This window comes from Nomascus leucogenys, chromosome X (genome assembly GCF_006542625.1).
Source record: "Nomascus leucogenys isolate Asia chromosome X, Asia_NLE_v1, whole genome shotgun sequence".
NCBI classification, from domain to species: Eukaryota; Metazoa; Chordata; class Mammalia; order Primates; family Hylobatidae; genus Nomascus; species Nomascus leucogenys.
This window is the reverse complement of record NC_044406.1, coordinates 93,394,951-93,411,131: the sequence shown is the minus strand read 5'-3', so window position 1 is coordinate 93,411,131 and position 16,181 is coordinate 93,394,951. Positions and strand designations below refer to the sequence as shown.

The window sequence follows — 16,181 nt, the reverse complement described above, 5'->3', positions numbered from 1 at the left end:
TTTTTTTTAATTAACTTCATCGGGCTGGGGACAGTGGCTCACACCTGTAATCCCAGCACTTTGGGTGCCCAAGGCGGGGGGTGGGGGACCACTTGAGCTCCGGAGTTAGAGACCAGCCTGGCCAACATGGTGAAATCCTGTCTCTAATAAAAATACAAAAATAGATGGGCGAGGTGGCGGGTACCTGCAGTCCCAGCTACTGGGGAGGCTGAGGTGGGAGAATCATTTGAACCCAGGAGGCAGAGGTTGCAGTGAGCCCAGATAGCACCACTGCACTCCAGCCTGGGCCGCAGAGTGAGACTCCATCTCAAAAAAAAAAAAAAAAAAAGAAAAAGTAACTTTATCTACTTATAACTTCAAGAATATTAGGAGGTAGTCAAGAGTCAGGCTTATTTACATAACACCAAAACAACTGGCTAAAAGTGGAATGTTCAGTGACTTTGTTCAAATAGTGTATCTTTTATTTTAGTAAACATATATGATACTAACTGTGGCAAAGGGTTATTAAAATAACCCTTTTACTTAACTCAGTTAAGAGGGAAGAGCAAAATTTTAAATACTATGATGGGAAAAATAGCTGAGTTGAGTAACGTTTTAGATGTGTAGGCTGAAAAAAACATGGAGAATGCATAAGGGAACTTGTGTCCTGCAAAAAGTGGCATTCGGGTTCATTGTAGTTTGTCAGATATTTAGGAATAGAAGGTGCTCATGCTCAAAGTGTTAGTGATTTATCAAAGCTCTAATGATCTTTCTCTTAGAAGAATTATACGCTTAAAGCATTAACAATATCCTTGCTTTACTGGCTTTCTTCTTGAGATATTAAAATTAACTTTTTTCTTTTTTGAATTGAATTTCATTTTCCACCTAAAGCAATGTATAGTTTTCTCAGAGTTGCTGCTTATTAGTCCTTAAAAAGGAATTAAGTCAGTTACAGATATCAGTAGATGGGAAGCAGTGATGTAGATGATAAAAAGGAGCAGATAATAAAAAGACACTTGAAGTTGGCTTTGAAATGCATTTTTCAGCACATTTTCATCTTCTGTTTTATGCAGCCATTCTCTTCAGACCTATAAAGAGGTGACTCTGAAGCATGTTGAGTGATCAAAGAAAGTTAGCCTGAGATTTAACCACCACCAGTGGGCTAGCCACATGCAGGTAATTAAATTAATGGCAAAACTTAGCATATTTGTACTCTGTATGTCACCTTACTCCCATGAGCATGTAGCCACTAAAGAGATTCTATGAACTTACTGATCTTATTCATTCTGGGAATTTATTCCCATCTTCAAGATGCTTAGTTTTAAAATAATCAATTAGATTGATTTTTGTTTTATTTAAATCTATTTGGTTGACCTTGGCTGAGTGTCTTGGTGTTCTCATAATTGAAGCAGTTGCCATATGGTGTCAGAAGACATTGGAAATTTGATTTCAGATGTCAGTATAACAAGTTACCCAAACCTGCATGTCCTGCACATGTATCCCGGAACTTAAAATAAAACAAAATTTAAAAAATATGGAAAAATAAACCAAAATAAAATGTGCTTGAGACAAGTACTGAAGTGTTTGAATTAGCCATAAAAATGCTCAACATGCCCTCTGTTGGGCCTTTCTTTTATAAGGTTGGAACAAAAAAATGCTGTGTCATCTGTTGTACAGTGGGTTGAGAAAAGGAATTCCACTCTAACTATGATATGCAATAAATAAATCCTAAATACGTATTCACAGGTTTTTCTGGTATGGATAAGTCTGGCTCACTTAGCTAGTTTCAAAAGGAAGATTTAAAAAACCGTCGAGATCCAAATAAATGAAAACTTTATTATGTGCTTAGGAACTTTCCTGTGTTTTATGAAACAAAATGATCTTACTGTCTGGTGATTGCTCCATAAATATGTAAACCGACTAAATAATTCTACCATCCACAAGAGGATATCTGTGAAGGGGTGCGTACTAATTTCAGATTTTTGCAGGGTTTGCAAAAGTGCATTTCCATTCCAACCCTCCACTCCCATGGGGCTAGGCGGTGAGTAGGTGGGGAGGGAGGCTGGCTCCTATAAATAAGCACATCTTCCTATAAATTAAGTGGGTGTTTTGAAAATGAGGAATTAGATTCAGTGATTTTTTTTAGCCAAAATTGTTTTTATATTTGCTGTGGATCAAAATATTTTTCAACATCCTGTGTGGTAAAGTAGCAAATATTCAACAAGTATTTTCCCACCAACTTCCTTCACAGTCAAATGGGGTTGTGCACAGTTCAGCTGCATATGTTGTACACATATAAATCACATTTTAGTTGACCACATATTTCTGCTTATAGCTTCAGAAGAGGCAAATCATGAAACTAGACTAAACCTAGAGAGACTATTATTTCTAAATAAAATTGGCCAGAATATATATAGTTGGCTATTTTCTTTGTGAATTTCTCCCTAAGACACCCAGATCACCTTTTTTTTTTTTTTTTTTTTTTTTTTTTGACAGACTCTCGTCCAGGCTGGAGTGCAGTGGCACCATCTTGGCTCACTGCAACCTCTGCCTCCTGGGTTCAAGCAATTCTCCTGCCTCAGCCCCCCCAGTAGATGGGATTACAGGTGCCTGCCACCATGCCCTGCTAATTTTTGTATTTTAGTACAGACAGGGTTTCACCTTGTTGGCTAGGCTGGTCTCAAACCCCTGACCTCAAGTGATCTGCCCGCCTCAGCCTCCCAAAGTGCTGGGATTACAGGCATGATTCACAGTGCCCAGCCAGATCAGCTTTTCGTATCCCTGAAACTCCAAAAGGTTTTAATTTTATCAAACTGAAAATTCTTCTGACTCATTTAAGTCAATATCTTCAATAAACTGTAGTTCTCTGAGTTTCCTAATATATTATCCATAATTGCTTATACCATTTTAACAGAATATATAATAGCAGGTGCAAAAGTAGTGCTCGGAGGACTAGAAATTTGCCTTTTGTTGTGTATATCTTCACTGCTTTCCTTCTGTTCATAACAAATTCTAGTGGTATATCAAAGACAAGGGTGAAACTGACTCAGGGTCAGGAAAACAACCATATTAAAGGAATTGAGATTATCTATTTTTTTTCATAGTTCAGTAGAACATGGTACTTTACTGTTTAGCTTCTCAGGAATCAGAACACAATTTATGCAGTATTTAAAATTTATATGAAAGTAAATTTAGAACATTGGAGTGTTTGTTCATTTTGCCATTTTGTTTGGCTGAAGGTAAAAGTCTTAAATTACCCTTCTATTCTGAGTAATATTTTCTTTCCCTAAAGTACAAATAGGATATGTGATTGAGGAAGCCTTTCAAAAAAATATAGATTATCTCCAAGATCTTACTGTAGGGAAATAAAAATATTCCCATAAGAAGTTAAAACAGGCTGGGCACAGTGGCTTACACCTGTAATCCCAGCACTTTGAGAGGCCGAGGTGGTGGGATCACCTGAGGTTGGGAGTTCGAGATCAGCCTGACCAACATGGAGAAACCCCGTCTCTACTAAAAATACAGAATTAGTTGGGTGTGGTGGCATCTTCCTGTAATCCCAGCTACTCGGGAGGCTGAGGCAGGAGAATCGCTTGAGCCCAGGAGGCAGAGGTTGTGGTGAGCCGAGATCGGGACGTTGCACTCTAGCCTGGGCAACAAGAGCGAAACTCCATCTAAAAAAGAAAAAAAGAAGTTATAACAGTTAAAAATGTTCCAAATAAATATAAAACAACACAAACCACCATAGCTTCATATTATGAAAATGTAATTACATTTAAATGGCACAGTTCAGTGAAATGAAAGCCTAAAGTAGAAGATTCATAATGCATTATTGCTTGAATGAGACAAGTTTTATCACTATTTATCACTTTGCTAACATTTTATGTATTTTTAGATTGAGGATTAATGGGCTGTGGACATCTATTTCTTCAGAGAAGTATTAATAGGATATCCAATAATTTGAACAATATTCACAAATGAACAATGGGGATATTCTGTTAGATATAACTTTTTTCATTGTCAGAAATACAGTCTGAGCATACAAAATAAAGGAAATAGAAGCCTACTTTCATTATGAAATTATTTTGCAAATAGAGTGAAACTATACTAATAAAACTTGCTTGAAGTAGGCAAGTTCCATAATTGGAATTATAGAATATAGTAATATTTTATTATTTTGGAGAATGGTTAGCACTCATTCCATGATAAAGGAAATTCATACTGTATATAAGTTCTGCACTAGGAACCTTGTACAAAAAAAGACCCCATAATTTTCTAGTGCTTTAGGAAGTATTCATTTGCATAAAAGCAACTGAAGTATTAATTCAAATCACATTGTTCTTTGAAGCAGATTTCTATATTTCATTAGCTTTGATTACATTACTATATAGCCTTAAAACAGGCATTTTATGTATTTTTAAATATATCCTTCCATTGTTAAGAAAACTGCTGTCAGGTAGGCCTTCCTCTTAAAGTTTTTTAAAAATATAAAATGCAGCTCTATTATTTTCAAGTAATATAATAACACAAATGAATTGCTACTAAAATGATGCCAAAAAGAAGCACTGCTGGATCTGCTTTATTGAATAGGCAAAGATTGTTTGCAGTAAACAGTTGCTTCTATATACTACTTAAAAGAGTTTCTTTCTCTGAAGGCACTTAATAATCTCCTCACTCCTCTAAGTGCTAGCCCCACATTTTAAACTTAGATTAAACACTGGCAAGAATTAATGAGGTTTTTAATACTCTACTAAAATTCACATGGCATGATGGAGATCACTACATCTACAATAGCTTATGTAGATAAGTGGAGAGTAATGTTAACTAATTCCACAATATCGTGCAGTGAAACAAGATCTGAAGTGGAATCTGGTTCCTTCACTCCATAACCCTGTGTGGGTGTAAGCACTTTATGTAGCTGTGTGAATCACTGTTGGTAACCTAGGCAGTTCCTACTGCCAGAGCTTTATATAGAAACAGCCTAACAAAGAAGTCGTGTCTCCAATTGCCAGCTAAAGATGAGACATCAAATAGCTGTGGGGAGAGCAGACAGAGATTAAAAGAACACTCTGTTAAGAGTCAGCATGGTGTCATTAAGCCGAGGAACCCCAATCTTTCTGGTGTTATCACACTTAAATGGTTCTAGATAAGATTACGAAGTAGGAAATATTTGACTGGGGGGATAGATGCTCACTTTTCCAGCTCATTCATTCATTTTCATACTCTCATTTATTCATTCATCAATGAGGGCCTGATATGAATCAGTCACTGTGCTATACTGAGATGAATGAAACAAAGTCCCTGGATCTCCGTCAGTCTTGTACTGCTTCCAGATCACACCTCGATCAGTCTGCTATTTTACACTCAGGTTGACATCAATGAATTAATCCCTGCTAAGTTATCAGTAGTACTTTTCAGTTGGTATTTTTTTTTCCTGGGACCATTTGCCTTTTTAACAAGGACTCAAAGACCCTATAGCTTTTAAAACCCGAAGGAATGCTGTTTTAATGAAGGATGAAATTTTAGACAGCATGTTAATAGGGAGGAGAATATTGTTGGGGAGGGGGACTCCTGAGATCCAAAAAACCACACATCGCACAGGTGACTGGCCCCCAAATCCTTCTCCAAGACACAAAAGTAAAGTCATCCTCAAAAAGTAGATGGAGTATCTCCCATCCCACCAAGAGAAAATTTAAAAAAAATTTATTTATAATTATTTTAGTGGTAAAAACATTGAAATTCTAACATTAGTTAAGAAAAAAGCCAACATGTCAATACCACTGATTGGGAATTGACTGGATGATATAAAGTAAGTAGAAGACAACTTAAAATATGTCCTATATTGCTCAGGAAGGAAAAATGTGTGAAAGTTAGAGGAAGGCACATTTTGGCATAGTTTGAACAATAACTTTCTAAAAACTTGAGCTGTTCAGCAATGAACTGAAATGCCTTGTGAGATGATGAACTCTCTGTCCCTGACAGTGCTCAAGTAGTAAGTGAATGACCACTGGACAGGGTTTTAGTTTAAGGGATTTTTGAAGTACATGGAAATTATATATTTTTTAATGTTTAAGCTATGAATCTATTACTCTGTGATAATTAGGAATTCAGGAATTATACAAATGAATACATAAGAATACATAAAAATGGGCAAAAAGGCAAAATTAGCATGACCCGAACTATGTATGTAAATTTTGAATAGGTGCCAAGTAAAGGAAATATCAGGATAAACTGTTAGCCAAAAAAGACTTCTTGTAGGACAAACATTTTTGCCCAAGAGTTTAAAGTGAGAAAGAGACATAGATAGGTGAAGAGGGAGAATGAACTGAAAATAAGGACGACTTCATGAGCATCATCTTGCTACTACCGTAGTTTTTACTGTCTACTATAGAATAGACATTGCGCAAAGTGCCTTCTTTATATGCATTATCTAATTTAATCCTTACAATCACCCTATACAAAATAGTACCACATACTCTTTATTTCTTTTCAGATCCTATACATCTTTCGCCGTTTAAAGTAGTATTGCTAGTATTCGCATTTTACAGATGAGATGACTGAGATAAGACGACTGAAATTCAGAGTGTTTAAGTAACTAGACCAAGATCACACAGCTAGAAAACAAACAGTAGATCTGGGATTCAAACCCAGGTCTATCCCCCTACAAAGCCCATGCCTTGAATCACTACTACATCTCACTGCTTCTGGTAGAAGCCATGCATGCTTGAAGGTTCAGAGATAGAACTATGAAATGTAAAACTTGGGAGGACAAATAGTTGGCTCTCAGTAAACATTTGTTGAGTGAATAAGTAAACCCCTGATTTTTAGATTTACAAAAATCACAGTTTTGCTTTCTTTTATTCCCAAGTTAGAAAATCCAATTGTCAGCCAGAACTTGCTCTCCCTAAGAGATTTCCTCCTAGCCACACTGCAAAGCTACCATTGGCCAAAGCTATGGACAAGTAAACAAGAATGAATAGCAACCCAGGGGTTCATACCCTAGGGTTTCTCTTCACCCCTTGGTCTTCCAGGCCGTGGAGGTATCATGAGGTAATGCATCAGGTTAGAGCCCTAGTATTTCTCTGTAGGCCTTCTTTAAGCTGCCCTTATTGAGGTAATGGACAGCAGCTTTCAGGTGAGAAAGATGCATTCCTTGTGAAACAATCAAATCACACACCTTCTTTTAACCAATATGTGATTTACCCACCTCTCTCTGAGTTCTGTTCCAAGGAGTCCTCACAAAGCCCTTTGGTAAATATGGTCATTTTGCATATCCTGGCTTTTTGAAAAAACTAATTTTCTAAGAGCATTTGCCTGTGTGTATGGTTGAAATGGTACTACATTTCTCAGATGTAACCACTGTGGCCTCCAACTGCAGCTAATCTTGCTATACATAAGTTAACTGAGCATTTAGATGCTGGCTGCATCCTATATGAGGCTAAAAAAATCAGTTGAAAAATTATTTCTGAAAAATGGTTATTCGGTCCATGCTGACATTTTTAGAGCTGAAACAATATCAAACATCCTATTTGACTGATTGTACACTTCTCTTCCTCTGCTGAATTGACTGCTTTGAGGAAAAGAACTCAATTTACATTTCCATTTAAAAGCTAAAAATATACATAGGTAAATGTCGATTGGATTTAATTCAATTCTGGAATGCAGGGTATCCAGCATTTAATGATTGCAATTTTGACATCCTAAGGCCTTGACTAAGTTTCTACCAGTTTTTACTAAAATCCTAATCTCCTCAATGCAGATAGGTAATTAGCATTAGTCATAACAAACAGATAATTTTCCAGCCATTTGATTTATTAAAATGGCCCCAAATAATTTTTCATGTGCTTGTTTTTTATAATGATTTCCTATTTTTATGCAGCATCCTCCAGATACCCAGGTGACACTCAAGTCAAGGACCAACTTGTACCTGGATTAAGACTATAAAGCAGTTACAGTTGGAACCCTAGGGCAGGTTAGTTTTATATTCAGGTCATTTAGCACCTGTTACCCTCCACTGTACCCTATCTCCCTGCCCAATCATTGACATGCTTCTCCATCCCTGTGATCTACAATCATAGCTCTAGGAACAAACCCTTGTGATTTAAATTTATTAAATTTATTCACATTTTCATCTCTAATCTGTTCAGCTCTGCCCTTGCCAGTTCCTTCAAGAGTGGCTGCTCCCTTGTGAATAATGCTCTTACATTTTATATACAATGCCAGCCCTTTACATTGATAGACCAAATACCATACTTGCCTGAGACAAATTTACTCCAGAATTTTGTTTCAAATCTTTACATTATTGCCACCTGGTATCACATTCATTCCATCCTTAGCTAGCACCCCAAATGGAAGCTAATTTGTTTGCTATTCACTTCTGTGCTCCTCTCTCTGTACTGCTCATTACTTTCTTCTTCTACTTCTCCTCTCCTAAAAGTTTCCATGTGTCTTCTAGATCTCTGGTTACATGACAGATGTTTAACTTGTATACTTTCCTCATCTTCTCTTCACTGTGGGTTCCCTGTGCTTCCTGACTCAACCAAAACCAATCTTATCATCAGGACACGACTTCTCCTTCAGATATTTTCAGTAAAGGCAGCTCATCTGTTTGTATCCCACATATTTCAAGGAATAGGATTCTCTTCACTCCCACATTGTTGTTTCCAGACTACTCCCCAACTCTTTATTTTATTTTATTTTATTATCATTATACTTTAAGTTTTAGGGTAAGAAGCCATTAGTAAATATTTCTAAGGGAAACCTTTATTTTCTTTGTGAATTACAGTGTTATCCTATTTCTGCCATACACTTTTCAATGGATAACATCATTTTTTTGCAGAGTAGTTTCGTTTGTATCAGTCCCGCAAAAAGATTCAAATCTTACAAGCATACAGTAGAGTCAAGTTATCATTTCTATAACATTTTACACACTTATAATATGCTATTATTTAAGCATAATGAAACTGTTTTGCAGTTTCACAAACTTGGAAACATACAATCCCTTTTGCAGGAGAAAATAAATCAAACTGAGAAGTGCAAATTAATAATGAAATTAAATTTTTTAATGTTTAGAGGTAAAGGCACAGTTTATTAAAAAGCAATTCACGATATAATGCCCACTGAGGAAACTTATATTGCTAAGAAAACATGAAAGAACATAGGAATCACTTCATGAATTGCTACTGTCTTTGGAACAAATTAATTAAAAATATTAAATAATAATAAAGTAATTACAAGTCGTGCCAGGCAAGAAAATTTAAAGTAAAATTATTTTACAACCTTGTTGCCAGATCCTAGAGCAGTTCTAGATGGAAATACCATTCTAAGATAAACAGACATTAACTCTCTTTGTGAATCAATTATTACTTACCAAAATTTGCCATCTGTATCGTCTGATTGCCAGTCTCTGGAGCATTGTAAATCACAACAGCATCAGCATTTCTTCTGCCCGCTGTTTGAATTTTTTCTGAAAATGTACAATTACCTCTTTCTATCAGTGCAATCCAGGGCTTCTTAGTATTACTAAACTCAGTGTTGTGGTCACAAGCTTGGTAGTTATTGTCCTTAGGGATGCCTACCACTCCCGTAGCATTAGCCACTGGTGAAGCTAATCCATAAACACCACATTGACATGTCTCTATTGCAGTGTAGTTGCTGGTTTCATTGTAATAAGTCACAGTCACATAGGCGTTCATTGAAAAAGTTGCTGTAATTTTAAGTAAAAAGGTAAAAATTACAAGAAGCCAAAAAAAACTGGACCTATTCTCCTGGTTCATTGCTTATTCATTTGAACATAAAATTTAAGATGTTTGCTGATATTTCCAACTACCAGTCACCATTGTCCACCCACGTCCCTGCTGAACAGAAGTTTGAAATTTCAGCTGCACGTAGGTAACTGATCTCACCTCTAGCAACATAACCTCTGGATACATCAGCTCTATTTCACTTTAGTTATCTACATTTCCCTTTGCTTGCCCCTCCTCCAACTGTGCACACAGGTAACCCTTAACCAGGACTACCTTAGTAATAAATAACACCATCAACTTTATTCTACATGTCAACTTATTAGGATTGGATGACTTCCTGCAGTACATTTTTTTTTTCTTCTTACTGTTCCAGCTAATGCACTTTCATAAACATGGAGTGTATTGGAATGAGGAACTGGACTCTGGGGAATCCCACGTGACAAGGCTGAACGTTACCTCTCTCAGAATATCTAAAACACTAAACTGGTTTTCCAAGCCCTGCTGAAATATGCTATCAACCAGTTCAGCTGGGAGTAAGTTAAGATCCATAAGTTTAATTACTATGGCATTAGTAGAATGAATTTTACTGCTTTTTTCTCTTCTAATTTCTGTGTGTGTGTGTGTGTGTGTGTTTTCTTAGCAGGCTCCCCAAGGGATATCCTCTGTTACCTTGTTTATTCGTTGGAAAACAAACATATTTCAGTAGCTAGAATTCCTTTCCTTTCAAGTATAGTGCCTTGCCCATGGCAGGCACTCAAATATTTGTTGATTGATACCTGCGAGTTGCTGCATTCCATTAATTTTTGTGCCCCATGTGTTATACTCTAAAAAAGGTTAAGGTTTAATTTTTAACATTTACAGTTTTAAATTTTTAGTTCTCCCAGATGTATAGACAACTTTATTTATTTCATTGCTTCCTTTAGTTCAAGCTCTATTTTTATTCAGGAGCACACTGGACACTAACAGCATTAGGACACATACGCTACAGGGTCAACTGGTCCGTGAAAATTGCTGGGATGGGGAGATTGCAATATGTGCCAAGGGCTGGTGAAGGAATAGATGAACGAACAAGACAAACAGAGATATCAGGAGTCTGACTGAGCCAAGAGTTAGCAAACTAGACAAACAGGCATCAGGCTGCCAGGGAAGCAAAAAGCCACCAGGTCAAAAGGAAGGTAGGCACAATGGTAGTCCAAGGTCCAAGTCAGGTAATCTGGAATCAGGAAGGTTTACTAGAGTCAAGGGGACAGGACAACCTAAAATAAAAAAATAGGAGACGTTGTTGATGGAGATGGTCAATGAAGCTGTTTCTTCTCCCTACTTCTTGTCTGCTTTTAAACATCTGAAATATCAGTGTTGGAGTGGACCCTGCAGGTGAGAATTAACAGTTCATACCACCCAGCAGAGGGAAGGAGTTCAGGGAATCAGCAGCAGAACCTGCCGAATAAATCCCAGCAAATATGAACCTTGCTATCATATCATAGCTGCCAATTACTCATTAGCATACCCTCCCATAGTACCTGGTACTACTAGCATCATACACCTAGTAACAACCTAATAATTCATATAATTGAACTGAAAAGATTAAAGGTCTTGTGTATTAGCTTATGGTCAATTTAAGAGTAAACACAAATGGTTCATTATTTTGCTACTGGCCCTATCATTTTGATGTGTTTTTAAGATCACAATAAAGCCTGTATTCACCAGAGAAAACTATCAGACTAAAAACAGAAATGTTATTATTGTTATTATAAATGTTGTCAAAACCATTAGCTTAGAGTTTGCTGATGGACAGTCTTTTGTGATAAATTCATCAACATTCAACATTTAAATAATTAGTAAAATCCCAGAAATTCGATCTATCCTTTTCTGCCAGTTATTAAATTACTCCTTAAAAAACCTTCTCATGAGAAAATTTAAAAGCAGATTAGTGAGAAGTTACCTAAATCCATTAGAAGTCAAATTTTAAAAAATAATATATCTTTGGTTATCTTAAAATTTCTTTTCATTATTTTGTGTAGGGATTTTTTCTTAGTTACATGATCATATTTATATATTTTTAAATTAGTTTTTCATTTAATATCTCAGTCATTATATATTTTATCTTGTAATCTTTGCAGACAATGCTTTGTTGGATAAATGATATTCCATTAATGGAAATACCTCGGTTTACTTAGTCATTCCATTTTTGTTTTTTTGGTCAAAATTTTAAATAATATTTTTGCTATTATCATTTTGTTATAATAACTTTTTCTGTGTTTAAGATTATATCCTAACAGATTTTTTCAGTGGATTTAATAGGTTGAAGTTTTGAACATTTAAAAAATCTTAACACATTTTACGTATTCAGGAAACAATTCAGGATAAAAATACACTAAGGAAAAGCTCTCCTGCCTCATTCCTCCTCCCATGTCTCCAAGGTAGTTACCAGAGGCTGGGAAGGGAAGGAGGACGGAGGGATGAAGAGAAGTTGGTTAATGGGTACTAGAATACAGTTAGCTAGAAGGAAGAAGTTCTAGTATTCGATAGTACAGAAGGGTGAATATAGTTAGCAACAGTGTATGGTATATTTCAAAACAGCTAGAAGAGAAGAATTGTAATGATCCCAACATAAAGAAAAGATAAATGTTTCAGGTGATGGATATCCCAATTACCCTGATTTTATCAATATACATTGCATGTGTCAAAATTTCACATGTACCCCATAAATATGCACAACTATAATCTATCAATAAAAAATACAAAAAGGCCAGGCAAGTTGGCTCATGCCTGTAATCTCAGCATTTTGGGAGGCAGAGGCAGGCAGATGGCTTGAGCCCTGGAGTTTGAGACCACCCTGGGCAACATGGTGAAACCCCATCTCTACCAAAAAAAAAAAAAATAGTTGGTGTGGTGGTGAGCATCTGTGGTCCCAGCTACTCGGGAGGCTGAGGCAGGAGGATTGCTTGAGCCTGGGAGGTCGAGGCTGCAGTGAGCTGAGATTGCACCACTGCACTTCAGCCTGGGTGGCAGAGTGACTCTGTCTCAAAAAACAAAACAAGACAAAACAAAACAACCCAAGAAGGCACCATTCAATAAACGGTGATGGGACAATTGGCTAGTCAGTTAAAGAAGGAAAATAATCAGTTTGCTCCTCATTTCCTCCTCACAAAACACCAAAATAAATTACAGTTGGATTAAGTAATAATGTTTTTTGAAAAATTAAGAATTTTTTAAAACCAGCAGACACAGACCTGGGTATTTATTAAACCTTGTGAAAGGGAAAAGACTGTCATATCAGTGGAAAAAATTAAAGTGGAACATTTGCCCACTCAACAACGTTAAACTATTTTAAATGGGCAGTGATACATTGGGGAAATATTTGTAGCAAATGCCCCAAAGGTATTTTATTACATGTTATTAAAGATCTTATACCCATGGAAAGCAAAGCAAATTAAAGAATAATATGCATACTATGGCTTTCTTTTGGTAATAAAACTAAGCCTTCTTTGTATCTTTAAAAAGAAGTGTAATTGTATGCACAAACAAGGAGAAAGGTAGGAAGGCACACCCAGGCCTTTACCACTGGCTCCCTGTTAAATAATCTGAACGTACTAGTTTCAAACCTTGACATATTTTTGCACAAGTTAAATCATTAAGTTCTGAAAAAAGGACAACTTTGTTGGGTGCAGTGGCTCATGCCTGTAATCCCAGCACTTTGGGAGGCTGAGGCTGGCGGATTGCTTGAGCTCAGGAGTTCGAGACCAGCCTGGGCAACAAGACAAAACCCCATCTCTCTATATATATATTAAAAAAAATACAAAAAATAAATTTTAAACAATGACAACCTTCCCATAACATCTTGTGCCAGTGTTGGTGTAATAAGAGAACATTCCTAAGCTATTATGTTACACTGCACTGGAGGTTGAAGTACATAACTTAAACTTGAAAAAAAAAATTTTGCATGTGGGTAGGTGCATATATTCATGGGGAACATGAGATATTTGAATACAGGCATGCAATGTGTAAAAATCACATCAGGGCAAATGGGATATCCATCACCTCAAGCATTTATCTTCACTTTGTGTTATACACAATCCAATTATACTCTTCTGGTTATTTGTAAATATACAACAAATTGTTCCTCTGTTGTGCTATCAAATACTAGATCTTATTCATTCTATCTAACTATATTTTTGTACCCAACAACCATCCCTGCTTCTTCCCTCTGCACTACTCTTGCAGGCCTTGTAACCAACCTTTATCTTTCTATATCCATGAATTCAATTGTTTTAATTTTTATCTTCCACAAATAAGTGAGAACATGCAAAGTTTGTCTTTCTGTTCCTGGCTTATTTCACTTAACACGATGATCTCCAGTTCTACCTATGTTGCTGCAAATGACAGAATCTTACTCTTTTTTTATGGCCAAATAGTGCTCTATTATGTATATGTACCACATTTTCTTTATTCATTCGTCTGTTGATGGACGCTTAAGTTGTTTCCAAATCATGGTTATTGTGAATAGTGCTGCAATAAACATAGGGATATAGATATATCTTCGATATGTTGAGTTCCTTTCTTTTGTATATAGACCTAACAGTGGGATTGCTGGATCTTATGGCAGTTCTATTTTAGTTTTTTGAGGAACCTCCAAACTGTTCTCTATAGTAGTTGTACTAGTTTACATTTCCACCAACATTATATGAGGGTTTTCTTTTCTCCACATCCTCATCAGTATTAATTATTGCCTGTCTTTTGGATAAAAGCCATTTTAACTGGGGTAAGATGAAATCTCATTGTAGTTTTGATTTGCATTTCTCTGATGATCAATGATGTTGAGTACATTTTTGTGAATCTGTTTGCCATTCGTATGTCTTCTTTTGAGAAATCTTTTACCAGATATTTTGCCCATTTTGATTGGATTATTAGATTCTGCCCTGTAAATTGCTTGTGTTCCTTATATATTTTGGTTATTAATCCCTAGTTTATAGATGAATAGTTTGCAAATATTTTCTCCCATTTTGTGAATTGTCTCTTCACTTTGTTGATTGTTTCCTTTGCTGTGCAGAAGCTTTTTAACTTGATGTGAACTCATTTGTCCATTTTTGATTTGATTGCCTGAGCTTGTAGAGTATTACTCAAGAAATCTTTGCCCCATCCAATGACCTGGAGAGTTTCCCCAAAGTTTTCTTGTAGTAGTTTCAGAGTTTGAAGTCTTAGATTTAAGCCTTTAATTGATTTTGATTTGATTTTTGTATATGGTGAGAGATAGGGTCTAGTTTTATTCCTCTGTGTATGGATATCCAGTTTTCCCATCACCATTTATTGAAGATACTGTCCATTCCCCAGTGTATGTTCTTGGCATATTTGTTGAAAATGAGTTCACTTTAGATGTATGGATTTATTTCTGGTTTCTCTATTCTGTTCCTTTGGTCTCTGTGTCTGTTTTCATACCAGTGCCATGCTGTTCTGGTTACTATAGCTGTGTAGTACAATTTGAAGTCAGGTAATGTGATTCCACCAGTTTTGTTCTTTTTGTTCAGGATCACTTTGGCTATTCTGAATCTTTGGGGGTTTATATAAATATTAGGAATTTTCATTTTCTCTTTGTGAAGAATGTCATTGGTATTTTAGTAGGGATTGTGTTGAATTCCATAGATCGCTTTGGGTATTGTGGACATTTTAACAATATTGGTTCTTCCAATCCATAGACATGGACTATCTTTTCATTTTTTTTGGCCTCTTCAATTTCTTGAGTCAATGTTTTATAGTTTTCATTTTAGAGGTATTTTATTTCTTTGATTAAGTTTACTCCTCTGTATTTTATTTTGTTTTTGGCTTTGGTAAGTGGAATAAATTTTTTGGTCTCCTTTTCAGATTGTTTGCTATCAGCATATAGAAATGCTACTAACTTTCTTAATGTTGATTTTGTATCCTGCAACGTTACTGAATTTATTTATCTGTTCTAATAGTTTTCGGTGGAATCTTCAGATTTTCCTACTACAAGATCATATCATCAGCAAAGAAGGATAATTTGACATTTCCTTGCCAATTTAAATGCCCTTTATTTCCTTCTCTTGTCTGATTGTTCTAGGTAGGATTCTCAGTACAATGTTGAATAATAGTGGTGAAAGTGGGCATCCTTGTCATGTTCCAGATCTTAGAGGAAATACTTTCAGTTTTTCCCCATTCAACATGATACTTGCAATGGGTCTGTTATATATAGCTTTTATTGTGTTGAGGTATGTTCTTTCTATACTCAGTTCTTTGAGGGTTTTTATCATGAAGGGATGTTGAACTTTATCATAATGTTTCTCAGCATCAATTGAAATGATCATATGGCTTTTGTCCTTTATTCTGTTGATATGATGTATCACATTGATTGACTTTTGTATGTTGAGCCATCCTTGCATCCTTGGGATAAATCCCTCTTAGTCATGATGAGTGAACTTTTTAATGTGTTGTTGAATTTGG

At 36.0% G+C, this 16,181-nt stretch overlaps 1 protein-coding gene across 1 annotated transcript in view; it reads right to left on the bottom strand.

Moving 5' to 3' along the window:
* Positions 1-9,755, bottom strand: part of RNF128 (ring finger protein 128) — a 93,820-nt gene extending 84,065 nt beyond the window's left edge. Inside the window, exon 1 of the mRNA XM_003262152.2 lies at positions 9,350-9,755. Coding sequence (XP_003262200.1) covers positions 9,350-9,755 — 406 coding nt within the window. The remainder of the gene's footprint in view (positions 1-9,349) is intronic.
* Positions 9,756-16,181: the final 6,426 nt, after the last annotated feature.